Here is a 27,601-nt window from a genome sequence, read left to right as displayed (position 1 = left end):
AACTTCCAAGTTTTCAAAAAGCAAAGTTTCATATCGTAAAAAAAAACAGCAAACAAAAACTTCCTGGGAATCAAATTAATGCATAGTTTTTTAAAAGCTCATAGTACAAACTTTGAAGGTAGGCTTTCAATTTAGATTTTGAAAGCATTCACATTTCCTTTCTTGTTTCACAATTTAAACACAGTTGGACCTGTATTCCAGTTCTAGGGAAGATAGATAAGCATACTCCTCTCTTTCTTAATGCAAGTATAAATCTTGGACAGAATGAATGGAGCAGCTATCTGAGAACACAGAAATGTAAAGGGCAGTAAGCAAATGGAGAAGACCAGAGTATGAAGGTCTACCAAACTGCTGATGGGTAGATAACCATTTTTCCCCTTTCTAGTATCACCAGGCCTGGACTTGAAGGATTCTGAAACCTGGAAGTACATTCTAGGTGTGAACAGAAATAACTCCAAGAGAGGCTCTCTCTGGTCTTAAGAGCAGGAAAGGGGATTGGCTAAGGGTCAGAGAGGGTGGAAGAAATCTCAGGGGGTTTTTTCTTCCTTTTTCCCTCCTTCTCTATCCTAGCACCCAGGCAGTATTACACGGTGGCAGCAGTGACATAGTAATGATTACAGTGGCAGGAGGGCAGGCACCTAAAACCAAACGAAAAGATCCTTTTTTCTTTAGCAGTGGAGCTGTAATTCCCAGAACTTGAAATGGATTCCACTTTTTTTGTCTATTCTGATGCTTAGTCCTGGATGCAGATACAGTTAGTATGTGGCAGAATGGGAAACTAAAGCCCAGGAATGCAAGGCTGGTTCAATATTTGAAAATCAATGAATGTACTTTACCCTGCTGGTCCAAAGAAAGAATCATATGGTCATACCAATTGAAGCAGAAAAAGTGTTTGACAAGATTCAACGTTAGTTCATGGTACAAACACAGACCAAACTAGGAACAGAAGGAAACTTACTCAACCTGACAAAAGGCATCTACAAAAAACCTACAGGGAACATCATAGTTAATGGTGAAGAACAGAATGCTTTGACCCTAAGATCCAAAATGAGGGAAAGCTGTCTGTTCTCACTTACATTCTACATCATACTAGAAGTCCTAGCCAGTGCAGTGAAGTCAAGAAAAATAACAGATTGGAAAAGAAGGAATAAAACTGTCCCTTTTTTCAGATCACATGGCTATCCATATAGAAAATTCCATGGAATATATAAAAAAGCTATATAATAAATAGGCAGACTGCAGGATATACGATCAACACACAAAATCAGTGAAATGCTAGCAGTGAAATGAAATTATCAAAACAGTATCATTTATAATAGTTCCAAAGAAGAAAAATACTTAGGTATAAATCTAATAATAAAACATGTAGGTGGGACTTCCCTTGTGTTCATTGGTTAAGAATCTGCCTGCCAATGCAGGAGACATGGTTTGATCTGGGTCCAGGAAGATCCCACATGCCGCATGCCAACTAAACCCACGTGCCACAACTGCTGAAGCCTGCACGCCCTAGAGCCCATGTTCTGCAACCAGAGAAGCCACCGCAAGGAGAAGCCTGAACACTGCAACCAGACGGCAGTCCCCGCTCACGACAGCCAAAGAAAGCCCATGCACAGCAACGAAGACCCAGCCAGCCAAAAACAAAACAAAAAAAAGTAGGATCTGTATGTGGAAAAATTGCAAAATGCTAATGAAGAAATCACAACATAGTAAATGGAAAGAAATACCCTGTTTGTGCATTAGAAGACCTAATAATATAGTTAAGATGTCAATTCTCTCCAACAGATCTATGGATTTACTATAATTCTAATCACAGCCTCTGCAGGATTTTCTGTTAGATACAGACTGATTCTAGAAGACACATGGTAAGGTTAAAAAAAAACAAAAACACTAAAATCACGACAGTTCTGTAAAAGAAGAACAAAGCTAGAGGACTCACACCCAATGTTAAGAATTACTATAAAGCTACAGTATTCATGACTATAGATAGATGAGTGGAACAGAAGATCGAGTCCAGAAACAGACCCATACAAACGTGACTGATCAATTTTTAACAAAAAAATGTGAAGGTCAACTTCCCTGGTGGTCCAGTGGCTGGGACTCTGAGCTCCCAATGCAGGGGGCCTGGGTTCCATCCCTGGTCAGAGAAGTGGATCCCACATTCTGCAACTGAAAGATCCTGCATGCCACAGCTAAGACCTGATGCAGCCAAATAAATATATACTTTTTTAATGTGAAGGTATTTTAGTGGAAAAAGGATAGTCTTCAATAAATGGAAATTAAAACAACTGGATGTCCGTATGCAAAAATAAATGAACCTTGACCTAAAACTCATACAAAAATTTGATTCAAAGTGGATCATAATCTAAATGTTAAGCAATAAAACTTTTAGAAGAAAACATTAAAAAAAAAACCCAACTATGTCTTGGACTTAAGGTAAAAAGCTTCTAGATAAGACACTAAAAGCATGCTCCATAAGAGCATGAAGTAGACCTTCATCAAAATTGAAACTTGAGAAAAACACTGTTCAGAGAATGAAAAGACAAGGTATAGAGTGGGAGAAAATATTTGCAAATCACATATCTGACAAAGAATTTGTATCCAAGATATCTAAAGACCTTTCAAAATGAACAAGAAAACAAACACCCCAAAGAAAACAACTCAAGAGAATATACTGTTGGCAAATAACATTAAAAGAGGCTCACCGTTTAGTCAGTGGGGAAATTCTGGCACATACCTATTAGAATGGCTAAACTTTAAAACTCCTCTAACAGTAATACGTGTGAGTGTGAATATGGAGCAACTGGAATCTTCATACATTGCTGATGGGGATGCAGAAAGGTATCTCAAGGGCATTATTATAGGGAAAGACATTATTACAAGGGAAAGACACAGGTCTCAAGGGCATTACACTAAGGGGAAGAAGCCAGACTCAAGGCTATATCCTTTAAAAATTAAGCTGAGTGACTCCATTTATATAATGCCATTTATATGACATTCTGAAGAGATGGAACGGTGAAAAGATGAGGGGTTGGGGTGGGGAGGAGGTTAACTACAGAGTGCAGCACAAGGGAGGTTTACTGGATCCGTGGCTCTCTGGCATCATTGTGGTGGCCGCAGGAGCTGACACGTGTTAGAACAGAATGACCAAAAAGAGGTAAGACATAATAGGACCTCAATGATTTATAAAAGGTAAAACCTTTGTATTCTTCAAGAAAGTAAGTATAGTCTTAGTATAGTTTTTCTGCTGATAATAATGTAAAAGTGAATATGATGGTCTGATTAAAATGAAAAGACTTACTTCATCCCCTCCCTGGCAGCAGGAACTTAGTGTTGTAACTGCTATTCAGAAGCATGTGACACCAGTTTCCTTTGCCCTATATGGTTGTGCTCAGCCTGTTGAGGACAGAAGCACCGGAAATTTGTATTTTCTGAATTCCCTTGCTAGTCATTTTTCCTTTGGTATGTACATATCTCCTTAAACTCTTCCCTGTGAAGAACTGAAAATATCTGGGACCAGTTTTCCTTCCCTTTTTTTTTGTGTGTGAGGTATGTTTCTTTGACACTATTTATTTTTTTGACACTGTATTTAAATTAGCTACTTTATCCTATTAGATAACTCCAGGTGGTACCAGTTTTTTCCTGGCTTTCCTCATTTAAAAAAAAATGTGCACATACGTTTTTAAATATCCTTTTTAATTTTCAATCACTGTTATTTGCCCACTGTGTGTGTGCTCTCGGAACATAGAACATAGGTTTCTTGACTGAAGGACTCTCCTTTTCCTCTGTGGCTGAGGAGACCTTCTCATTCTACGTGGAACTTTGTCCTGTTTTCTTTGCTGCTTGTGGAGTTAGCCCCCTGGGGTTTATAGTATGAAAGGCTGTGCTGTTTCTCCTACAGAATTGGCCTGAGTTCCACTAGTGGAACTCACCAGCAAGTCCCTCCCCCCACACCACCCCCCAGTATATCCTCCTCTCATTCCCCCATTACATCAAACTTGTGCATCCCAAAAGAACAAAACCAACTGTTCCAGGGGTCTGCTGTCCATTTTGCCTTTCCATAGGAGGCCCTATTCAGATTGAGTAAATGGTCTGTAATCCAGTAGATCAGATTCTGCTGTATCAGCTGTCTTTTTTTATTCCAATGTAATACTGAATTAGTGGAGGTGATGGAATTCCAGTTGAGCTAGTTCAGATCCTAAAACATGATGCTGTGAAAGTGCTGCCCTCAATATGCCAGTAAATTTGGAAAACTCAACAGTGGCCACAGGACTGGAAAAGGTCAGTTTTCATTCCAATCCCAAAGACAGTCAATGCCAAAGAATGCTCAAACTACCGCATAATTGCACTCATCTCACACGCTAGTAAAGTAATGCTCAAAATTCTCCAAGCCAGGCTTCAGCAATACGTGAACTTCCAGATGTTCAAGCTGGTTTTAGAAAAGGCAGAGGAACCAGATATCAAATTGCCAACATTTGCTGGATCATCGAAAAAGCAAGAGAGTTCCAGAAAAACATCTACTTCTGCTCTATTGACTATGCCAAAGCCTTTGACTGTGTGGATCACAATAAACTGTGGAAAATTCTGAAAGAGATGGGAATACCAGACTACCTGACCTGCCTCTTGAGAAATCTGTATGCAGGTCAGGAAGCAACAGTTAGAACTGGACAGGGAACAACAGACTGGTTCCAAATAGGAAAAGGAGTAAGTCAAGGCTGTATATTGTCACCCTGCTTCTTTAACTTCTATGCAGAGTACATCATGAGAAACGCTGGGCTGGAGGAAGCACAAGCTGCAATCAAGATTGCTGGGAGAAATAATCAATAACCTCAGATATGCAGATGATACCACCTTTATGGCAGAAAGTGAAGAAGAACTAAAGAGCCTCTTGATGAAAGTGAAAAGGAGAGTGAAAAAGTTGGCTTAAAGCTCAACATTCAGAAAACTAAGATCATGGCATCTGGTCCCATCACTTAATGGCAGTAGATGGGGAAACAGTGGAAACAGTGTCAGACTTAATTTTTTGGAGCTCCAAAATCACTGCAGATGGTGACTGCAGCCATGAAATAAAAAGATGCTTACTCCTTGGCAGGAAAGTTATGACCAATATAGATAGCATATTAAAAAGCAGAGACATTACTTTGCCAACAAAGGTCCATCTAGTCAAGGCTATGGTTTTTCCAGTGGTCATGTATGGATGTGAGAGTTGGACTGTAAAGAAATCTGAGCCCCGAAGAATTGATGCTTTTGAACTGTGGTGTTGGAGACGACTCTCAAGAGTTCCTTGGGCTGCAAGGAGGTCCAACCAATACATTCTAAAGATCAGTCCTGAGTGTTCACTGGATGGACAGATGTTAAAACTCCAATACTTTGGCCCCCTGATGTGAAGAGCTGACTCATTTGAAAAGACCCTGATGCTGGGAAAGATTGAGGACAAGAGGAGAAGGGGACAACAGAGGATGAGATGGTTGGATGGAATCACTGACTCAATGGACATGGGTTTGGGTAGACTCTGGGAGTTGGTGATGGACAGGGAGGCCTGGTGTGCTGTGGTCTATGGGGTCATAGAGTCGGACACAACTAAGCGACTGAACTGAACTGAATACTGAAAATCTAGTACGTTACACACTGTGTAGTACCTTACACAGTTGTTCATATGGTTGAAAAATAATTGTTTTTTATACAGGAGTTTGATAGAATGTGGAAAATTTCTTGGGTATATAAGACTCAGTTTTACTTTTCAGTAGAGCTTATTTTGATATTTGATATTCGGATTATATCCTTCATTATTACAACAGTTAAAAAAAATTTTCCCCCTTTTTTAGGCAGTCATTATTTGTATCAAAAACAAAGAATTTGAAAAGGCTTCAAAAATTTTGAAAAAACATATGTCCAAGGACCCTACAACTCAGGTAAATTTGATATAATTTTGCTTCCATTACCTATGTCCACCTCATTGCTTTTTATGGGGAAATAGGGAAAGGGTTCTCTGTCAGGAATGTTAATATTTAGTACCTTGAACATGTCTTTGATATCTAGGATAATTTACTGTTAGAAGGCTCTTCAAAAATTTGAAAAATTTACAGAAATCATTTACTTGACCATTTCTACCAGGTGTGTGACAAAACTAGTGATCAGCACCGGTACTAACACATCTGACTTTATTTACATAAATGCTGATCCTGCAGACTTGAGAATCTGCCTTACTGAGGACTCAACACCTCTGTTTTCTGGTGTCAAAAACTCTGCTGGTACCCTGCTCTTTTTTTAATATATAAATATAAATTTTATTTTTGAAAAGTTAATATATATGTATATAATACAACATTCATAAATATAACAAAATAGCTTAGTGAAAATTCTCTCATCTCTGACTTGGCTATCTCATTCCTCTCCTTAGAGGGAACCAATGCTTTTTGGTCCTTAAGAGATTCTGTGCATATGCAGGCAAATAAGTGTGCATGTGTGTATGTACAGACATACACATATATCCAGTCTTCCTGGTCTTCCCGTATACATATGTGAGCATATTCTACACACTAACTTCACCATTAAATTGCTATTTTCACTTAATGTATCTTGGAGATCTTTTTATATTAGTACATAGGGAGCTTTTCATCTGTTTTGGTTTTCTTTTTTGAAAGTTTAAAAATCTTTATATGTAAAAGTAGAAAGATACTTTAGATCCTAAGATCTTCATCTTTTTTTTTTCCTTTTGTATAGCTATATAGTAACCAACCGTGACTGGTTAGTAATTTTTGACCTGTTCTACACTGTGGTGGAGAAAGCAATGGCCCCCCACTCCAGAACTCTTGCCTGGAAAATCCCATGGACGGAGGAGCCTGGTGGGCTGTAGTCCATGGGGTCGCTAAGAGTCAGACATGACTGAGCGACTTCACTTTCTTCACTTTCATGCATTGGAGAAGGAAATGGCAACCCACTCCAGTGTTCTTGCCTGGGGAATCCCAGGGACGGGGGAGCCTGGTGGGCTGCCGTCTATGGGGTCGCACAGAGTCGGACACGACTGAAGCGACTTAGCAGCAGCAGCAGCACACGGTGGTAGGCTTGCTTTTCCCCCAGTGCTATTCATTGACAGCACTGAGAAAGTTCTGATAGTGTTGTCTTAACTCATCACTGAAATCTTTACTGGAGTTTTCCTTTCTCATGTTTCAACTATTGGTCCTTTGTGTAGAAGCTGAGAAATGACCTCCTAAACATTATCCGTGAAAAGAACCTGGCCCACCCTGTGATCCAGAACTTCTCCTATGAGACCTTCCAGCAGAAGATGCTGCGCTTCCTGGAGAGTCACCTGGATGACGCAGAGCCCTACCTCCTCACGGTGGGGCTTGGAAACATTGGTCATCCTAAGTTTTAAAGAAAACCAAAAGTCTGGCTTTTGCATGTGACCCCAAAGGTCTATGTAGGATTCAGAAACTAGATTAGGGGTGAGATTGAAAGGATAGAAGAGGAGACACAAAGTAAAATCACTTAGTTTGTTGTCCAAAATAACTGTTTGGAATTCTTGCAACATCAAGATCCTTTTAGCACCACTCAGGTTGAGTTCTCCTTTAGTATAGAAAACTATGAGCCATTGTGTGGGGAAGGAAAGAAGAAAGAAATTTGAGACAATTCTTTAAGTTCTCTCCCTTTTTATGTCCTCGTGTAGTCTATGCCTAAATTGGGTTTGTAAGTGAAACGTGCTTGCATATTGAATATGTTCATGGTAAAAGCAGAGAGTTAATGAAATTCTGTGACTTCCTCTTCTTGATGATATTTTTCCTTTCTCAGATGGCCAGAAAGGCTTTGAAATCTGAGTCCTCCGCCTCAGCCACAGTGAAAGAACCACAACCTCAGCCAGCACCAGAGCCTGTGGAAAAGCCACTCAGAGAACCTGCCAGGTAAGAGGGATGCACTTTTGTGATGCTGGAATGAAACACAGCGGAAGCATAGTCATCATCTTAGAGCAGAGTCAGTCAGTTATTCCCGGTGATTTGACCTCCTAACATGTTACTGGGCTACTCAAGGAAGGCACTGTGGGTTTCACAGAGCACACCCTGGGAAAATGTGAATATTGAAAACAGGATGTTAGGTCTTTGGCAGAAGTTCCCGACTGGCTATTTATTCCTCAAAGGCTCTTTCCTTCTGTTTCTCTGTCTTTGCCTCAGTACTTCCCTGTTGATATGTTATCTCTTAATACCGTGTTCAGACTTGTGAACCAGATTCCTGAGACCAGTTAACAAAGCAGAGATCTCTTTGAGGGGCCTGTAGGAGATGTAAAGGAGCAAAGTGGATCCAGGATAATACAGTGGAGAGCACAACCCAAAGAAAGCATGCTTTCCAGCTTTGTGTGATTGTTGCAAAAAATATTTTTTGAGATTTCCCAATTTTTGAATGTTGGTGGTTAGCCCAGTTAAGGGGAAAGAAGAATAGGTTAGACAAGACACATCTCCCAGCTAGGACTGGCATGCAGGCTGCCAGTTTGCCTTCTCCTTACAGTGTTTACTTAAAACATACTAGCTATTCCAAATGCTCGATGAACTTTGTTTTGAAAAGGCAGTTTCTCATTGTTCCAAGACTGGCACGCCTCTCACGGAGAATTCTCAAGATCCCATTTATAAGTGTATTGTAGGAGAAACGGCAGAATTGAGACCACTCTTTAACTAGTCTCACATGAGGGTTGGACTGGGACAGCTGGAAGAAGAGTTTAGACTTGAAGGTGAGATTGCTGGATTATCAGTTGGTCACCCAGATGGACTTGTAGCTGTTAGACATTCTGCAGAGCTCTTGGATTAAAGGAGAGCATCGCTTTAGTCCATGCAGAGTAATGGATTAGCACACCCGCTGAAGAGGTCTCTGGAGGGAGTATCATTGGCCCTAGTTCCTTTTAGGTTCTCTTGAAGTTTAAGCGCCATAATTCAGTTTACGTATCATATTTAAAACCTCTGCTTAACACTTATAAATGGAAGTTCTTGTAAATAAAGGCTGTATCACACACTTTCTCTTTTTTTAAATGAAGAGTTCTCAACTTGAGTCTGTAATGTGAAGCTTCACAGTTTGAAAAAGTTGTGGCTGCTTGGATGGGCCTCAGCGGTGGTGAAACTGATTTTTGTGTTTGTGTTGTTTGTAGGCAGCTACAGAGCACACCAACCACCATTGGGATTAGGACTCTGAAAGCAGCTTTCAAGACTCTGTCCAGTGCACAAGATTCTGAGGCAGCCTTCTCAAAGCTGGACCAGAAGGATATGGTCTTTCCTAATAAAGTGTGCCCGCCATCACCAGCCCTCAAAAACAAGAGAACAAGAAAAGATGATAATGAAAGTTCTGTCCCCGCTGAGGGTGAGGGTGGCTCTGAACTGCAGCCCAAGACCAAGCGCATGACAATAAGCAGACTGGTTTTGGAGGAGGACAGCCAGAGTACTGAGCCGAGCTCAGGCCTCGACTCTTCCCAGGAGGTCACACCGGCATCACCATCCAAGCCCACTGTCCTCAACCAACCCCTCCCTGGGGAGAAGAATCCCAAGTATGAAGACCTTCTTTGTAGAAGTTTGGGGGCTGGTTGGTGGTCCTGGTTAGGCCTGGTATTGCTTCCGTGAATGAAGTAACTTTCAGCTACGTTATTTACCACCAAGGCTTGCTCAGACTGTTAGAGTGTGACTCAGGGTGGGGAGGGACATCATAGCCATTCTGCCAGTTCTGAAGCCCTGTGCTGGGCTTCCAGGCATTGCACTAGGTGGGAGTGGAAGGGTGTCAGAGCCTCCTACTCACCACTGCTTCCACTTTTAGCGAACTGCTGAGTGCCTTGACTACTAAATAGTAGTCTTCTTACAAGAAGTTTGTTTTTTATCGGGCCACATTATACTCTGATCCTTAAAAGAGATTTATGAATATTTATAGTTTTGCACGTTCAATGGACATTTGAAACTTGGCAAATTCAGTAAATACTATTCTCTCACATTCTGCTAGGCTCTGTGGGGCAGTGGTTAGAGTGCTTTCATTTCGCTCCACTTCATGACCCCAACCTGGCTTTCGGTTTTGCTACCTTTGTGCCCTCTTGTGGATCTTTCCTTTAGGCTGACTGGTTGCTTGCTCCCCTAACCCTGTTTCTGTCACTGTGCTCCTCTTGCTGCCTCTCATTCCCCACGTTTGGACTATCATTCCTCCATCGCTTGTCAGAATCCCATCTGTCTTTCAAAGGGAAGAGAAGCGATGTTAACTAAATACTTTCTGTGGGCCAAGCACTTTCAATTATCTTAATATCTACACTCACTCTTGAGTGATTTATTTAGCCCCATTTTATCAGTGAGGAAGGTTCAGAAATGTACTAACTTACCTGAAGTCATAGAGCTATAAAGTGGCAAAATTGGGCTTTGGGATTTTTAAATCCTAGTTAGTCTTGACACAAAAACCCATGTCGATACACCATGTACACCAAGCTGCCTCACCTCCATAAATTTCCCCTGGTCACCCTGCTGTAAGTGACGACCTCACTGATCTCCTAAGGGCACTGCCATCTCTACTTCTGCACTCTGTTGTAGTTGTTTGGGGACCTATGCCCCAGCATGCTTGTGCTAGGTACTGTGTGGGGCTGTGGCATCGGATAAGTGATTTATACTTGGGCACAGTTCTGCACTATATACCACTATCTGCATTTGGAAGTCAGTCAGTCATTGGCTGGGCAAGCTGAATAACACACAATTATTCTCATTTGATACCTGATCTCTGCCTCTCACAGCAGTTCTATGAAGTATAGGTGTTGCTCCCATGAACAGATGAGGAAACTGGAAAGATATGATTACAGTGGCTTTATAAATGGAAGGATCTGTCAAGGGTATGAGATATGATGGGTACTCTAAAGCAGAGGTTGGCAAATTATGGCCTCTTAGCTAAGTACACCTGTTGCCTGTTTTTGTAAATAAAGTTTTATTGGAACAGCCACACTTATGAATTACGTATTGTCTGTGGCTGCTACCTTGAGTTGAGTAGTTGCAACAAAGACAGTAAGGCCTTCAAAGCTTAAGATACTATATGCACTTTACAGAAAAAAGGGATTCCCTGACTCTGGCTCCAGAAGAAGCTTAGGTGAGGTGCCCTGGGAGCTGCAGGGAAGAAGAGCTGGCCTGGGCAGCAGTTGTGGGTGGGCAGCCTTGCAGAGGGGCTAGCCTTGGAGAATGAGTAGGAAGTCATCCAGCATATTGGGAGCTGTGGGCTTCTGGGCAGTGGGAACCTCTTACAGCTCAAGAAAGCCTGGTATGCTCCGGAAACTGTCATGCAGTCTGTATGGCAGGAGAATACAGTGCACAGAGGATGAAGGGAGAAAGGTCTGGAAGGTAGATGGGCCAGATTTTGGCTCCTTTTACGTTCTATCAGGGAGAGGTTCTCAAGCGGGGCTTCACATCAGTTACCTGCAGTGCTGCGTTCCTGACTACTGAATGAGAAGGGACGGGGAGAGCTCTCTAATCTGCTTTGCTAACTGTGCCCCAGATAAATCTAATACACCTAATCTGAAAGCTTCTGAGCAGACATCACTGACAGCTTTTGTACCGACATTGAGGGAAAGGAGAGGAGGGTGGTGGAGCCTGCTGCCTGGTGAGCAGTCAGGACCAAGGGGAGGCTGAGCCAGTGGAATTGGAGGCGTGGAAGGCAAGCTTGGCATCTGTCATCTTGATGGGGCCACGACTACTAGGCTTTCATATCCCTCATGGCACATGGCACAGAACTAGTGCTTAAGGTATTTTATTAACCAAACAAAGTAACAGTTCTTGGTTCTTGGAATTTAAGGGGACACCAGCAAAACTTCTATAAAAGGGTAAGAAAGGAAACATTTTAGCCTTTGTGGGCCACTTGTGTCTGTTGCATATTATTTTGTTTTTTTACCACTCTTTGAAAAATATAAAACCATTCTTAGTTCAAGGGCTGTACAAAACCCAGCAGCCATAGGCTATAGTCTGCCAACCCTCTGAGACCAGTAAGTTGTTCTAACTTCACCACTTAGGAGCGCAGTGAGCCAGGAGTCTGCACAGCCAGCTAGCAGTCAAGATGAGAACCAGGTCTGAGCCCCTTCTACAACATGAGAAGTTAGGAAATACTGAAATATTTATACATGTAATAAATGCTGAGTTCAGAGGAGGCACAGAAAGTTAACAAAGTGATCTGCAAAGAGTCTACAGGAAGACTGACCAGCCACTTAGGTGAAAGTGACGGACCTAGAGGTCAAAACCAGTTTTATCCCAGGACTTGGATAAATTGATGAAAAACTTAAACTCTGATCCTGACTTTTATTTACGAGTAGTACTTAACATAGCTAACATCCTGAGATAGATAAACCTCATGTAATTTTTACTTTGTCTCAAATCAGTTATTCTTAGAAATATCCTTTTGGAGGTTATGATCTAATTTAAAAATAAAGAAGACAGTCCATTATTTGTCTCAGTTACTTGTTAAGTAACTGTATAGAAAACTTATGAAATTTTTTCAAGTATATGCATTTATTAAGCAAACTGCTTTCATTGCTCATTTGAAAAATACCCAGACAGGCTCTGCAACAGAATTTCTTAGTGGGGAAGAAGACCGCAGTTTATCTGTGCTCGCTTGTCAGGCTTTTCAGGTGATTCTGATCTATAAAAATTCTTCAAAACTTAGTTCAGATACTTTCCATGTTTGTTTTGTAAAGGATGTTACAATTCTCATGTTATAATCTGTGCTGTGTTCGGTAAGGCTGAATATAATTTTCATTTATTTAGCAACTTGGATTTTGGATTACTTTTTAGTTTTGGAACTGTTTTTGGTTCCAACTAGGTACTAAAAATTTCATGTTCACAGGGAGGATTCTTGTTTGCTTACTATTGTAATCTTTGATAGTATAATTCCTTTATGGCTCTTTGATAATCCAATTGTTAGGTTAGTTAATACCTCTCCAGCTTCTGTTAGGGTATGTGTTACGGTGCAAATTATTTGGGGTAGACAATGAGGATAATGGTTTCTGATGTCAAGGTGCTTACAGTTACAGGTATGTCGTGAAATGGTTGTGTAGTACAATGGCAGCAGAGGAGCAAGGGATTTTTGTATGTGTTGGGCAGTCTTCATTGAGAATGATGGCCTTGAAAGACTTCACTTGGCAGGGAAGGGAATCCCAAGCAGAAAGAACAGTAAACAGAGGCAGGAAAGCAGAGCTCATAGGAGGAAAGAGGGCGAGGCTGTCCTGTTTGAGTGGGTGTGTGGGTGGTGTGGCTCTGATGTTGGTGGGGAGAGGAGGAACTGATGAGAAATTGATGGGCCAGACTGGATGATCTTGGCTCCCCTATACGGCCATTTAGTCTTAACTGTTTACACAGTGAGAAGCATCACTGAATAGAGGAGGGATCTGTAAGTTTAGGATGACTGTTCTGGAGGCTTTGGAAGGAGAATGAGCTGGAGGAGAGAGATTCCAATTAAGAGGCTAGTGTGATACTGGTGAAAAGTACTGGACCATGGGCTTGGGCTTGAGGAATGGGGAGGAAAAGGAGAACACTCCAGGGATAGGAACAGAGCATCTCTATGACAGGGGGGAAGGAATTTGCAGCTTCTAGGTTAGAATAACACTGAAATCTTTGAGTCCAAACCAACCAAACTAAAAGGCCCAGGAAAATGAACAGGTTGTTGAAAGGGGATGGTGATGTATTCAGTGCTGAGTTTGGGATGATTTTGTTTTACACCTTGTCCTCTCATTGATTTTACCTCAGAGTACCCAAAGCCAAGTGGAACAGCTCTAACGGGGTTGAAGAAAAAGAGACTTGGGTGGAAGAGGATGAACTGTTTCAAGTTCAGGGTAAGCCAGAAGGTTCTCACTGGTCTCTCTCCTCGACACTTGCTGAAGTACAGATGCATGCTACTGTCAACAATGTTCCAGAAACTGCTTGTCTCCAAAACAGAAAAAAGTTTAAAAGTTCCACATAGTGATTCATGAGCAATCAGTTTTATGTCTTTTCCCATTAAAGAATGGAGACTATCAAAGCAACATTTTACAGTTAAAATTCCTGGTTTGGTTTAATAAATCCTATATTTAATGGTAGTTGATATTCTTCCCAAAGTATTTTAATTAGAAAAGGAAGAAGTGGTCATTCCCTACATTTCTTATTTAACTAAATAGTCTCCTACCAGTTTCTGTATAATAAATGTTTTTTTCCAAGATGAGAAATGTTACTTTCCCTTAATGAATGCTAAGCTTCATAGCATTTGCACTAGGATCCCCCGGCCACCACATACTTTGCACTCTAATGAAAACATCTACATGCTAAACCTTAGTCTTGCAGATGCTGAAGACTTTTGTAACACAGCAGCAACCAGTAATCTTTTGCCGGTCTCAAAGGTTTTGTCCTTAAGAATTACCTTTTGTTGGCAAAAACATAGTTGGCAAAATCAAGATTACACAGAAGATGGGAGAAATAATGATGAATAAAAGTGGCATTAAATATGTTTAAAAACAGGATATCAAAGTTCTAGAAAACATCCACTTCTGATGCAGTCCAGATCTGTTTCAGAAATCTGCTTCTACTATATATAGTAGGAAATACTTCATAATTTAAATAATCTGCTCCTGTAAGTACCCCTTCTTCTGTGTCACCCTCCCTCATTCTTTAGGAAGCATTCCTGGGACAGCAATGTCTGCTAAGGCAGACCCTGCAGCAGGTTCCACGTTTATGCAACTTTGCCTTACGCAGCTTTTTAACTGGCTCTTGTTGGCTTGAGATGGCATGTCCATTACACTTGTATACCCTCCTGTAGCCCTCTGGTCCTTTAAAAAATTATCTTGGTCCTTGTTTTATGAAGCCTGACCTATATCCATAATGATGAAAAGGTAGAATCTGAATTGATCTCACATGGTCTATTGGAGTGGGAAGCAATAATTATTACCCCGTTCTTTTTGTTTGAGGAATTGAGCCAAATTTTACTGACATCTGATATTTTGAAAATTAAAAAATAATAAACTGGGTTATTTCAAAGCAGTGGTTAACAATGAGTTAACAAATTATATATATATACACACACACACTCATAGGTCTATGTATATACACAAATACATGCATATATTGCATATTCACACATATATATTATGTGTATATTAGGAGTATATAGATATATCAATATATATATTAGGATTTTAAATACCACAGTTCCTCAGTTAAGTTTAGAAAATGATACTGGTTTTACTAAAGAGCCTGAAATCCTGACTGTTTACTGAATGCCTGTTTGTGAAGTATTTGCTTTGTACAGATTCTCATGGACTGAAGTGATTGCTATCTTTCAAGCAAAGGACAAAAACAAATTATCCTTTAGTGATATCCTTTATTCTCTCAAAGTTTGTAAAATCTGAATCAAGTTTTCCCTTTGGGGATGTTGTGTGTCTTTATCTTGTGGGTTGTGCTGAGAAAGGGGAGCTCTGACGTGAGTCTGCTTCTAATGTTTTCCAGCAGCACCAGATGAAGAGAGTGCAACCAATACAACAAAAAAGCAGGTAATTGTTTTAACCTGTCTTTTCTAATGTTTTCTGGTTGTAGGGATAGAAGAGAGGTAAAATAGGTACCCACATTTCACAGACATAGACTACCCATGCATCTGGTAAAAAATTTTATTCGTAGTTTTCAGATAATCCAAACTAAAGTAATAATTACTCTCTGGAAGAAAAATCTAGGTCAGAAATCATGGTTGCCCAACCATGAACAATGCATGTTTAAAGTTCTGAATGCAGAAATGATTATTAGTTGAGGACGAAACAGTAAGACACTGAGAATTAGTAAATGTTCAAATCCATGGTGTTAATTTATAATCTGTATCATGTTTAAAGAGTATAAATCCTTCCTTTGGGTTCAGATTATTCTCCTAGACCTCTTCACTGAATGAAAATGTAAGTGGAGAGAACAGGTGTTGATAAATCCTTTGCTTCTCTCTTTTCTCCTTGCAGAAGTGGACTGTAGAGGAAAGTGAGTGGGTCAAGGCTGGAGTGCAGAAGTATGGAGAAGGAAACTGGGCTGCCATTTCTAAAAACTACCCATTTGTTAACCGAACAGCTGTGATGATTAAGGATCGCTGGCGGACCATGAAAAGACTTGGCATGAACTGAAACAGGCTTTCATTTCCACAGAATTCACAGGAGCATGGTTCCTAATAATAGCCCCTGGTAGTCTGCTGTTTCTTTCAGAAGCTGGGCTGGGATGAGAATTTTGGGCATCCTCCTCTCATGTGGGGGAGGTCCCAGTTCCACTTCATCACAGTTGGAGATCATGGAGCTGAGAAACAAAGCCAAGTCCACCCCATGTCCTTGGCAGAGATGACAGGCACATAGCTTGTACAGTGCCAGAATACCATTAGTATTTCCCTTCTTTAGTGGTTTGCTTGAATTTAAATCCCTGGTAATCAGTAGAACCTTCTCCTAGGAAATGGTGGAGTCTATTAGGAGCCACTTTTGACTCCATGACCTGTTAAAACCAGCAACATGAGCATTATTTGGAGTGAACTTCTTCCAGGTAAAGCTTTGGCCTTCTGATGCAAATGCAAAGGAACTTCAACTGTCGTGAGCCCAGGTTGATGAGAGACCAGTCCTGGTGGAATCAGTGTCCCTTTAAACATTGTTCAGCCAATTGTGACATCGACACCTAGAAACGTGACTGCCTTGGCATTTGCTCTATTTGCTGGCCTCCGTAGGCAGGTTTAACCTCCACTTCTCACGTGGTTGAACCAGTGTGTTTTTTGGTAAAATGGTGATTGTAGATAAGCTTAGCCCCTGTCCCCATCCACTCTTCCCAATTCCCTTCCTTATGCTGGACTTTTAAAGCTTAAAAAAATCCTGATTAAGTATAAATGCCTAATTCCATTCTTTGTGAAATGGTTGCTTCCGCCTGGTTCCCTAATTGTGCTGTGTTAGTGTCTTGCACTGGAATTCAACATTCCCTTCTCCTTTTGTACTGTGTTGTGCTTGCTGTCTCTCAGATCCTTAAAGACTGTCTTTTTAGCAAAAAAATAATTTCAGTAAAGTGTTTTCTGTAATCTTTTTTTAAAATGAAAACTAATTATTGTCCATAACTTGTAGCATTCATTAAAGTCTTGCTTCTCTCAAATTTAAGTAGCTGTTTAATTGCAGCTGAAAAAACAGAGATAGCAAAATGCTGAACAAGCTTTGGTAAAACCTGCTGTTTGTGTTAAGAAACTAATGTCAAACTGTATTGAATGTTCTAATCCTTAGAAGCTGTGCCATACAGACATGTGGAAGTTCTTCTTAATCTGTCTCACTTCTTCATATACCACACCTCTGAGGACAAAAGAATTCCCTTTTGTCCATTTCTTTTGACAAAGCAAATGTTAAAGTTTAAAAATTCATCTTGTAGTTAAAATTTGGAAACTTTGTATGGCTTTATTACCTATTACTACATGTTTAGGGGTTTGGTACTGCTGTTTTTCTAACAGTTAACCCCAGATTAAACTAGTAAGAAGGTGAGACCTTGGTCTCCACTTAATGTGGTGGTAGCTAGTCGTGGTCTCCCTCCAAACCAAGCTTTAAGATCCAGTAAGCTTCTTTATTTTCAACTCTCACATTGTTAGATGTGACACTGGGATATACTTAAGGAAGCAAAATATTCCAGTAAGTGTTTCTCCAATTTGAGAAGTGCATAGATCCACTAGCCACCCCCCACCCCTTTTAATATAACTTCAATGTTATTTTTTACTGTAATGTTATGGAATGTGTACAGAAAAAATTCTGCCTATAGTTTTATGGAACCAGACCACTTACCATGAACTGATGACTGTTTTGGTGGCCCTGTCACTGCTTACCACATACTGGTGGGCAGTGTTAGGATTGGGGCAGTGGTGGGACTCCAGTAGGGGTGCCGGCGTCATTGTGTGTCACTGGGAAATGATCCCAGTGTCTCCTACCTTCCCCTTAGCGACACTGCAGCCACTGTGCCTCCAGATTGCTGTGATGTCATCTGGCATTTGCTGGAACTGAACACAGTTATGAAGTACGTTCTTCATAACAGCACATACTTGGTGACAGTTAAAAGTATCACCACTTGGATTCATCATGATGCATTCTGAAGCGATACTTGATTAGAAGGTATGCTTAAGTTGATGGCTGAGAGGAAAACATGTAGGCTCTGTCAGAACTCAGAGACTGACAGACACACTGTCCTGAGGGGTTAGAATGTGAGGCCTACTCAGGGCCTCAGCTGTGCTTGTAGATGGTGAATTAGCTCCTGGACTCTGGATGTCCATTTCATTTCTAATGCAGTAGGTAATGGTGCTTCCCTTGTAGGCTGATGTGAGAGTAAGATGCAGGTAAATCTCTCCTCCATGAAGACAGTGGGTGTTCAGGCTTTTTTCCCCCTGTGGGTGCTAAAGAAGCCACAGATAAAAGAAGACATATCGAGTGTTTGAACAACGTAACAGTCTTTCAGTGGGTTTTGGATAGCTTTAGGTGACTGTTATCATTCAGGTGGATGGTAGCAGAATGAGGAGGGTTATCCATGGAGGAGTTTGACCACTGTCTCTTGCTCACTCTTCATCCATTTAAATGTTTCTACACACTTCCATGCTGTGCTTTGCTCTCCTAGGCTGTAGCACTGGGCAGAAAGAAGTCCAATGAAACAGGTTTTGCCCCTTGTATCTTATAGGAGCAACAGCTATCATCTAGCAATTTGATATGAATGAAAAAAAAATCTCCCAGTGACTACTGAGAAATAAGTCCATACATTCAGATAGTTGGAAATAAACCTGCTTAATGTTTATTCCCAACAGGTAAAAACTGAAAAATGACAGCCTAAAGGAAGGGTGGAAATCGCTCTTCTGAAGTAATAGGTTCTATTCAGAAACCCATTAAATATGTTTGGTAAGCCACTGAGTGTTTGAAGTTAAAGCAAAAATTCTTCCTGTGAGCCAGATGTGGGGTATCATGCCAGTTCTACTCTGGAATATCTTATGCGTGGCCCTGAGACTGGCCTAAGTGTTACTTGTGGAGTTAATCATTACCCCAGCAGTTGTCTAAATTGCTCGATTCCGTGCTTGGGTTGACAGTACACATATACTAAACTGCTTGATTCCACTGGGCTGCACACACAGGAGTCTCCAGAGAGCAGCATGTTCCCTTTGCTCTTTGGGGCTGGACTGGTGGTTCTGAACCTAGTGAGCTCTGCTAGGAGCCAGAAGACAGAACCCCTTAGTGGCACTGGGGACCAGCCCCTCTTCCGTGGAGCAGATCGACACGACTTTGCCATTGTGATCCCTCCAGGAGGCACAGAATGCTTCTGGCAATTTGCCCACCAGACTGGCTACTTCTATTTCAGTTATGAGGTAGGTACGTGGTCATACTGGGGACTTGTTTTTCTTGTTTGTTCATTTCCTTTTATAAAGGGGGTCGGTCAGGTTTTAAAGAAATACAAAGTTCTAGTTGTCTTTATTATGCTGTGACTCCCCACCTGTTAGTGAAATGGGTCTGCAGTTAAATGGAAACTTGATAGATGAATAATCACTAAAACATATGGCTTGGCTTCTCAAATTTGGGGCTGTGGCAGTGTGCTCGAAGTCATGGGACAAACTGGGTGCCTCTTCCTGGAGAGGTAATCATCACATTTACTTGAATTTGGATATGAGAGGGGGGAAGAGAGAGTCCATTTTTTAAATATTAAAATAATATGGATATGGTACCAAGCTGAATGAAAAAAAATCACATGGACTTTGGAGACAGACCCAGAGATTTCATAGATACTTCAGTTAATGAAGTTGGGGAAACAATATTACTCAAATTCCTGCAAATTGAAGAATCACTGACTCAAGGTTTCTCTATGTAGTCAATCCTGTTGCTTAAATGCTTTAAGCCAAGTACTTTAATCCATGCTGTGCCCAAGGATGGTCTGCTCAACAGTAACTTAGAAGCTGTTCATTTCCTTTGTTCTTTATCTTGGAAACCTATTAACTTTCTAAATTTTGTTTACATATTTTAAAACTATATTAATCTTACTCCAATGTAACTTAAAATTCATTTTATACTAACTTATCAGAGGTTTTCCTTATCTCTGAATTAATAATAGAATAGTAGCTACCACACAAGCTCACAGCCTGGGCTTATCAAGATCCAGCTTGGAGACAAGTACCTATTGAATGCCTTACTTGCTGTCAAGTATCAAATAAGCCCAAGTCTGGTATACCACTGGGGAGGTCAAAACCAAGTGAGTTCAGCCAAGAACTACATGGCCAGATTCAAGGTCTGAGACATGTTTTCTCACCAGGGGTGCTATTGGCATTTTGGACAATTCTTTGTCTTGCTTACTGTTTCCAACATGGCAGGATGTTCAGCATTGCTGCCTCCCTGCCCTCCCCTACTCACATGCAACATCACTGCGATACCTTGACCCAAATTCAAGGTGGGGGTTGGGCAGTACCATCCCTGACTGAGAACCACTGTACCGATGGTCACTGGATGTCAATCTTACCATTCAGTTAGCTTCCTGATGATGTAGCAGGAGCTTTTCTCCCTCTTTAATGTGTCTCGGCAGGTTCAGCGGACTCTAGGAATGTCACATGACCGGCACGTTGCTGCCACTGCACATACCCCACAGGGTTTCCTTATAGAGACCTCTAAGCATGTTCGGGGCCAGATTAACTTCTCTACCCACGAGACAGGTCTGTTTCCATTCTCACAGCTATTGTAATCATCATGTATTTCTTTGAAATTGGGAAAATAATGAGGAAATATTGAAATGAGTAAGTACTGAGATGCAAAAGCCCTGACTTTTCCACATATTGATGGTGAAACAGTAGGGAGAAAAAAATTAACCTTGAACACCAGAAACCAGATTTCCTGTAGACTGCCAATGGCCAAGGACATTAATCAGATGTCCTTGACTGGGCTCCAGAAGCTTGATTTTATTTCATCATCTCCAGTGAACCAGCTTATGCGAAAGTGATCAAAACAGGCAGACCCATTTATGATACAGAATTACAATTAATAAATTTATTATGGGATAGTACTCCAGTCATCAGAACAACTTGAGCCAGTTACCAAAAAGCACATTCAGAATATAAGGAAATGCACGGCCATGACAAATATCCACATTCTACAACAAAGCACTTCTCCAGTCACCAGAAAATTACCACAGCCAGAGAGAGCCTGTCCTCACTCCGGACAGCACTAGTCAGTTTGAACTGTTCTCTGTACCAGCCAGCTACACAAAAAAAGACAGTATTTCTCAACAGGTATATAAGACAATCCTTCAGTTCACAGCACAGGCTATCAGCATTATTATTTAACATCTTGGCCCCGATAAGCCAGTGGTGCCTTCCAGTCAATTAAGATAATCAAATACACTGCAGCATCTTTCAACCCTGCTCCTCCCCACTGCTCCCCAACTGCCACGTGCAGGAGGTGCCCCAGCTGAGAATAAGCGTCAGTACATACCCCAAACCAGCAGCCCCCATACAGACCACCTTGCAGGAAGTCACTCCTGGATAGCTTCTTTCATTCACACAGCATCCATCTTTTTCCTACTTTCAAGATCAAGATGATATCCCAGCTCTAATGGTGTACAAGCAGGCAAACAATATGCTCTTAATATGCTTGTGGTTAGAAATAGCTTAGATGTGAGAATTATAGGTTGAAAAAGATGAAAACGTTTTCTATCCAATACAGAGCTCAAGTTACTAGAATTTGGCAAAACAACATTATACTATTTAGTAAATGTGTTTCAAGAGCGAGCAGGATCTTCCACATCAAAAACTGAATCTGCAGTTTTGTCTAGAGTAGCACATTTAATTTTGGAGAACAGTTATCTCCAGGGAAATTTAGAGGGTGGGAGGGCAGGAGATCAAGAACTTGGTAATGATCTCGGAATTTGTACAGGTTTTTATCAGCTTTGTCTAGCAAACCAGCAAAATCGCTTTGGTTCCGTGCAAGTATACCTCAATTTTGGAGTCTTCTATGAGGGGCCTGAGATGGACCACAAAGAGAATGAAAGAAAACAACTGAATGATACTCTGGATGCAATTGAGGTAATTGTTCTGTGGGAGAGAAACATCCCTGGAAACTAAGTTTAAATTTGGAGGAAAGATTAGAATTAGTGGGAATAATATCATACTAGTGAAAGCTCATTTGGGTAGAAACCAAACCGGCAAAAAGATTTGAAGCCCTTAATTAATTTTGTGCCTTGGAGCTCTTGAAAGTCCTCACTTGTTTTCTACCAGGCATCAGCAAATAATGGCTCATAGCCTTTTAATTTAGATATAACACACCACTTTCAGTGTACAGTTTAGTGGTTTACAAGGTCCTGCAACCATTACCAGCATCTAATTCCAGAAGTTTCATCACTCCAAAAATAAACTGCATGCCTGTTATTCACTCTGTTCTCCATGCCCCCACAGTCCTGGGTAATCCCTCACTAATCTCCTTTCTGTTTCTATAGACTTGCCTGTTCCGTACATTTCATACGAGGGGACTCACACACTGTGGCCTTTTGTGTTTGGCTTCTTTCACTCAGCATGTTTTCAAGGTTCAGCCACACTGTAGCATGTGTTAGTTCTTCATTCCTTTCTCTGGATGGATAATATTCTATTGTATATATGCATCGTATTTTGTTTCTTTACTTATCAGCTGGTAGACATCTGGGTTATTTCCACTTCTTGACTATCATAAATAATGATGCTGTGAGCACCTGCATATAGATTTTTGTGTGAACATACTTCTATTTCTGTACACATAAAAGTGGTATACTCTGCTAGTATGATATTTTTAACTTCAATGAGGAACTGCTCTTTTCCACTGTGGGTAACACATTTTACATCACACCAGCAGTGTTTGTTGAGAGCTGCAATTTCTCTATATCCTTGTCAATGTGTTACTGTCTTTGTTATAGCAACCTTAGTGGGTATAAGTGGTATCTTGTGGTTTTCGAGTTGTATCTCCAGTGACTAATGACACTGAACATTGTTCCATGTGTTTTTGGCCTTTTGTATATCTAGTTCAGAGAAATGTCTATTCAAATCCTTTGCCCATCTTAAAATCTAGTTTTTTTAAATAGTGGAGTACTAAGAGTCCTTTATATATTCTAGATAACAGTCCTTTATCAGATATATGGTTTGCAAATATTGAGTTGGCCAAAAAAGCTTGTTCAGGATTTTCTAGCCTATCTTCCAGAAAAACTTTTCAGCCAATACAGTATTTTATCCCACTGTTTGGGATCTCTCTCCACTTTCCTGACAGTCTCCCTGATGCACAAAAGCCCCGTTTTTGTAAGTGAAGCTTTACTGGAACAAAACAATGCTCATCTGACAATTACAGTTAGTCCCCCTCTGTATCTGCAGGTGGAGAATCTGAAGATATGGAGGGCTGACAAAGGGACCAGAGCATCCTCTGCAGGTCCTGGGACCAATCTCCCCGCAAATACTGAGGGACAGCTAACTGGACACATGTCCGTGGCTGCTTTTGTGCCACAGTGGCAGAGTTTAGTAACTGCAACAGAGACTGTATCACTTGCAAAGCCTAGAATATTTACTGTCCAGCCCTTCAGTAAAAAATTTGCAGGCTCTTATCTTTTACCATATACAAAGAACAGAAGACACTGCCCAGAACGGCATCGATGTGCTAAGTATATGTCTACATCTAGACATACTCTAGAAGAGCTTTCTGGTTTCAGCACTGAAGTTTTTCATTGTAAAAATTATTTTTTTAAAACTGAAGTCCAGGTAATTTTTTCATATACAACAAAACTAGCCATTTACCAACAACTCCAATAGCCCTTTTTTTTTATTGTTCTGCACCCTCAATAGCCAACTTTTACATATCATAAAATCATGTGAATATAGGAGGTTAGTGCTGGTGGGTACCCAGGTGAGGCTAGATGAGAGGTAGAAAGGAACCCTTTCTGTATTTCATTTTCTGTCCCGCAGGAGAGCACACGAAAGGTGCATTACAATATCTTTCACATGTGGCGACACTACAACTTCGCACGCATGAGAAAAACAGCTGACTTTTTCCTTCTCCAATCAAACTATAACTACGTGAATTGGTGGTCAACAGCCCAGAGCCTTGTCATTGTTCTTTCTGGGATCCTGCAGCTGTATTTCTTGAAGCGTCTCTTCAATACCCCAATGACTACAGAAACACAGAAGCCAAGATGCTAAGCTCAAATGACTACAGTGCCCTAGCTCTTTCCTTCTGGGGCACAAGCTTTGTCAAACCTTTGTAAAGTTGTTGGGGGAAAAATCAATTTTAGAAAGTTGTACTCTATGGCTCTCATCTACACAGGCAAAACAGCAATAAAATAATAAAATGTGTTAAGTTCTGACACTGATTATTTGTAAAGTATGCACTAAATGCTACCATCAAAATACTGCCCATCATATTGCAACCTCTTAACCTTCACTATATCTATTTAGAAATTAACAGAGAAACTTGGAAGGGAGAAGAGTTGAAACAAATGGGACAAAAATATACAAACTGGGTTTTGTATGTTGCATACTGAAACAGGAGTTGTAGAGTGCTTTGCTGTAACTGAAAAATGCTTTCTTTTTAGAGATGTCATCTTCGAAATTTAAAATAAGCAGTATATGCACTAAAGAAACTACAATACAGGGAGTTAAATTTTTTCTATATGCTTTTTTGCTAAAAAATACTTTAATAATTCTAAAAGTAATTTTGGAAGGCATGGGGGAGGACAGAAGAGCTGAATTATTATTGCAGGGCAGGGTCTCTGATTAGTGCTTTTTGTCTAATCCAGTGAGGTAATTAAAGATTTATAAGAATATACATATAAATGAATCACTCTGCTGTACACCTGAAACTAACACAATATTGTACATCAACCATACTTCAAGAAAAAAAAATTTAATTAAAAACCAAAAGATTTATAATAGAAATCAAGGTGACAAAAATAACATTCAGCCGGGGATCATAAAACTCAAGAAAAAGATCAAGAAAACTGCTTGTTAAAGCCAAGGTAACATAATCAAATTATATTCATAATATCCTGTTCTTAGTAACAAAAATACTCAGTATAAGTGTTACAAAAACAAGTCTTAGCATGTACTCAACACCATCATTTGCCAAGCGTTGTGTTAGGTGCTTTACAATCATGATTCTGAATTCTAAAAACTATTCTTAGGAAGATGGGTAAGGTATTTACTGAAGTTTAATGACTCATCTAAGGCCATATAGCTGGTAAATGTGAGAAATGGTGTTTGAATCAGAGTTTCTTCTTCCACACCACACAGCACCTATCATATAGAAAAGCCACAGAATAAACTGCCCTTACTATTTTATCTATATTTCATTTGTAAAATCCCAAACATGACCTACTACTATGATATGGCAATATCTTTCATAATATTAATAAATAGTTAAGAAAATTCATTATGCCACTAAAATTAATTTCCTGTTTAAAAAAAAGAAAATTCATTATGTTCTTATCACATGTTTGGAAAACAGTGTTATCACAGATAACAATAACAAGCTATTCTTGTCCTCAGTTCCAACAGTTTAGAACCTGTTACTCAAAACAAGAAGCCCTCTGATTCAAATATAAAACAAAGTAATCTATTGAGTCACAATCACAAAGATCCAAAACCCAATTTTTGAGTCATTTCTGCATAGTGAGAATCCAGCCTGCATTTGTCCGTGATAGAGAAAATATTAAACTAAGAAATCCCTGAAGAGGTCACAGTGTTGACAAAAATTCAACATGACGGTGGCGCCTACAGAGACACAGGAAACAAAACTAGCCCCTTCCACACAGCCACAAGTCCTTGCGACGATTTTGCTTTAAGTCAATGTCTCTTCATGTCGCACATATTCCCCAATGTCTGCTTGATGAAATACCACAATCGCCATGGGGTCTACTTTCCTGCAGTCTTGTGTGGACTTTGCTGCCACCCCAAAACCCTGGGATTCAAAAGAAGAGACACTGATTCACTCAAGTCATTCCATAAATACGCATTGAGGTCTGGAAACAACAAAGATGAAAAAATACAGTTTTTGAAGAATTCAAAAGGTGCCAAGAATTTAGCCTCTCAAGAGCAGACTGAAAACACATCCTTCTTGAAAGGAAAGATACTTAATTTTTTAACAGCCACCATCTCTACTCACCAGAGGGACATCTGCCATGGAGTACACGACAACTCCCTGGTACTGAGAAGTGTTTTCAGTGATTCGCCCAAGTCCAGATTTCAGCACATGGTTCCCATACAGGAAGGACTGCTCTGCTCCAGGTTTTATCCACACTTTATACTAGAAGAAAAAGAATTAAACCCAAAAGACATAAAAATGCTAACAGTTACACCTTTGTAGATTAGCTAGCTACTACGTCTGTGGTTAATTTATTTTTCTTATGAACTAAAGCTTTTTTACTTTTACATTGAATTATGGGCGTGTATGTGTATGCTCAGTTGCTCAGCCGTACCCAACTCTTTGTGACCTCAAAACTGAAGTACCCTGACCTACAATACTATGTCAGTTGCAGGTACAAAACATAGTGATTGTTACTGCTACACATCATTTATTTTGTCATATGAATTTTCAGGGAAAGAGGCCTGTTTCCCTTAAACCGTTCACTCAATGACGAGAATTACCAAGAGATTCTTTCCTCAACTCTTCAATTTCTCCCATGGGCTAAAAGTTTAACAGCTCTTTTTCTGTACCCCACTGTGCTCCTCTTCATAGTCACCTATTTACTTTTCGGTCTTGAGCTGCGTCTGCATAGGCTTTTCAATTTTTGCTGGAGATAAGGACCACTACGCAGCCCCACAGGGTTAGCCCCCAGCCCCAACGACGTCCAGGTAGCAGATGTACAGCATCAGGTGCTGGCACTGACCCTAGGCAATGGACAGGGACTCCGTTGCATAGCAGATGTGCCTAATTCTGCGTTCTGATGTGGCCTTCAGCCTTGACTGTATCCATCCCTAGTGGCGAGCTGAAACCACCCCACAAACCTTGGCATAGGGTGCTAGGTAATCCAGAGCTGTGATGTGCAACCGAAACTTATGAGTCTTGGTGAATTTTCCGAAGCACGTCCCCAACGACACCAGCTTGTCACCGGAGATGTTGGCGGCCAACTTCAAAATCTTCTCACTGAAGGGAGAGGGAAGGAGGAGGTGAGGGAGTACGGTGGGACCCAGGCCTGCACCCGCTCCACGCTGCCTACCTGGCCCCGCGCCACCTCACCTCACGTAGTACACCCGGTCTTTGTGCAGCCTGAAACAGTAGGTGCCATCGGGCCTGTCGACCAGCAGCTGAAGATTCTCCCCGATGCTGAGAGCAAAATGAGGACTGGAGACTGCGCCCGGAGCCGTCCACGCACCGCGCCCCCCGCCCCACCCTCGCCCCTCCCCGCCAACCACGCACTCCCTCTTCTCTCCAGCACTCTTACTATTTTGCTATCTTCTCAAACATTACTCGGGTCTCCTCTTCAGTCAGCGGCCGCATTTTCCCGCTGGGTTAGAACGCCGGATCCTCGTGCCTCAGTTAGCGGAAACGGAAGCCCAGCCGCCGGCCGCTCCTTGGCAACCCCAAAGCCGGCCTCTCTAGCTGCTTTCTAATCGTTCCCCACGCTAGCGCCCCGTAATCTGGAGGACTCTCGGGAAAAGAAAGCCGGCC

At 40.9% G+C, this 27,601-nt stretch overlaps 3 protein-coding genes across 11 annotated transcripts in view; 2 read left to right on the top strand and 1 right to left on the bottom strand.

Moving 5' to 3' along the window:
- The window catches only part of TERF2 (telomeric repeat binding factor 2), a 40,981-nt gene extending 16,689 nt beyond the window's left edge, over positions 1 to 24,292 (top strand). For 2 of the 6 annotated variants that reach the window (XM_060398448.1, XM_015100515.4), the window contains 7 exons: positions 5,823 to 5,909; positions 7,190 to 7,336; positions 7,786 to 7,895; positions 9,125 to 9,517; positions 13,716 to 13,801; positions 15,444 to 15,487; positions 15,935 to 24,292. In XM_060398448.1, the coding sequence (XP_060254431.1) occupies positions 5,823 to 5,909; positions 7,190 to 7,336; positions 7,786 to 7,895; positions 9,125 to 9,517; positions 13,716 to 13,801; positions 15,444 to 15,487; positions 15,935 to 16,093 (1,026 nt within the window). In that variant the 3' untranslated portion in view covers positions 16,094 to 24,292. The remainder of the gene's footprint in view (positions 1 to 5,822; positions 5,910 to 7,189; positions 7,337 to 7,785; positions 7,896 to 9,124; positions 9,518 to 13,715; positions 13,802 to 15,443; positions 15,488 to 15,934) is intronic. The other 4 variants (XM_060398449.1, XM_027978124.2, XM_060398447.1 and 1 more) reach the window with 3 other exon arrangements.
- Positions 1 to 27,480, bottom strand: part of NIP7 (nucleolar pre-rRNA processing protein NIP7) — a 31,601-nt gene extending 4,121 nt beyond the window's left edge. Inside the window, exons 1-5 of one of the 4 annotated variants that reach the window (XM_042231855.2) lie at positions 27,375 to 27,480; positions 27,170 to 27,256; positions 26,938 to 27,076; positions 26,096 to 26,236; positions 20,946 to 25,952 (exon numbers count right to left, since the gene is read on the bottom strand). In XM_042231855.2, the coding sequence (XP_042087789.1) occupies positions 25,923 to 25,952; positions 26,096 to 26,236; positions 26,938 to 27,076; positions 27,170 to 27,256; positions 27,375 to 27,430 (453 nt within the window). In that variant the 5' untranslated portion in view covers positions 27,431 to 27,480 and the 3' untranslated portion in view covers positions 20,946 to 25,922. Of the gene's footprint in view, positions 1 to 20,945; positions 25,953 to 26,095; positions 26,237 to 26,937; positions 27,077 to 27,169; positions 27,257 to 27,374 lie in introns of those variants that run through there. The other 3 variants (XM_004015098.5, XM_015100516.3, XM_012190037.4) reach the window with 3 other exon arrangements.
- TMED6 (transmembrane p24 trafficking protein 6) lies at positions 19,074 to 24,292 on the top strand. Its single transcript, XM_004015100.5, has 4 exons — positions 19,074 to 19,314; positions 20,517 to 20,643; positions 21,860 to 22,008; positions 23,902 to 24,292. The coding sequence occupies exons 1-4, from the start codon at positions 19,102 to 19,104 to the stop codon at positions 24,133 to 24,135; spliced, it is 723 nt and encodes a 240-aa protein (XP_004015149.2). The 5' UTR covers positions 19,074 to 19,101; the 3' UTR covers positions 24,136 to 24,292.
- Positions 27,481 to 27,601: the final 121 nt, after the last annotated feature.

This window comes from Ovis aries, chromosome 14, assembly GCF_016772045.2.
Source record: "Ovis aries strain OAR_USU_Benz2616 breed Rambouillet chromosome 14, ARS-UI_Ramb_v3.0, whole genome shotgun sequence".
Lineage (NCBI taxonomy): Eukaryota > Metazoa > Chordata > Mammalia > Artiodactyla > Bovidae > Ovis > Ovis aries.
Note: the sequence above shows the minus strand (reverse complement) of the source record. Positions and strands in the feature narration are given on the sequence as shown.

Excerpts from the sequence above, each read along its gene's own strand:
- TMED6 (XM_004015100.5), top strand. The coding sequence starts at position 19,102 with ATGTTCCCTTTGCTCTTTGGGGCTGGACTGGTGGTTCTGAACCTAGTG. Across the intron at positions 19,315-20,516 it reads ACTTCTATTTCAGTTATGAG|GTTCAGCGGACTCTAGGAAT; the intron begins GTAGGTACGTGG and ends GTGTCTCGGCAG. Across the intron at positions 22,009-23,901 it reads ATACTCTGGATGCAATTGAG|GAGAGCACACGAAAGGTGCA; the intron begins GTAATTGTTCTG and ends TCTGTCCCGCAG.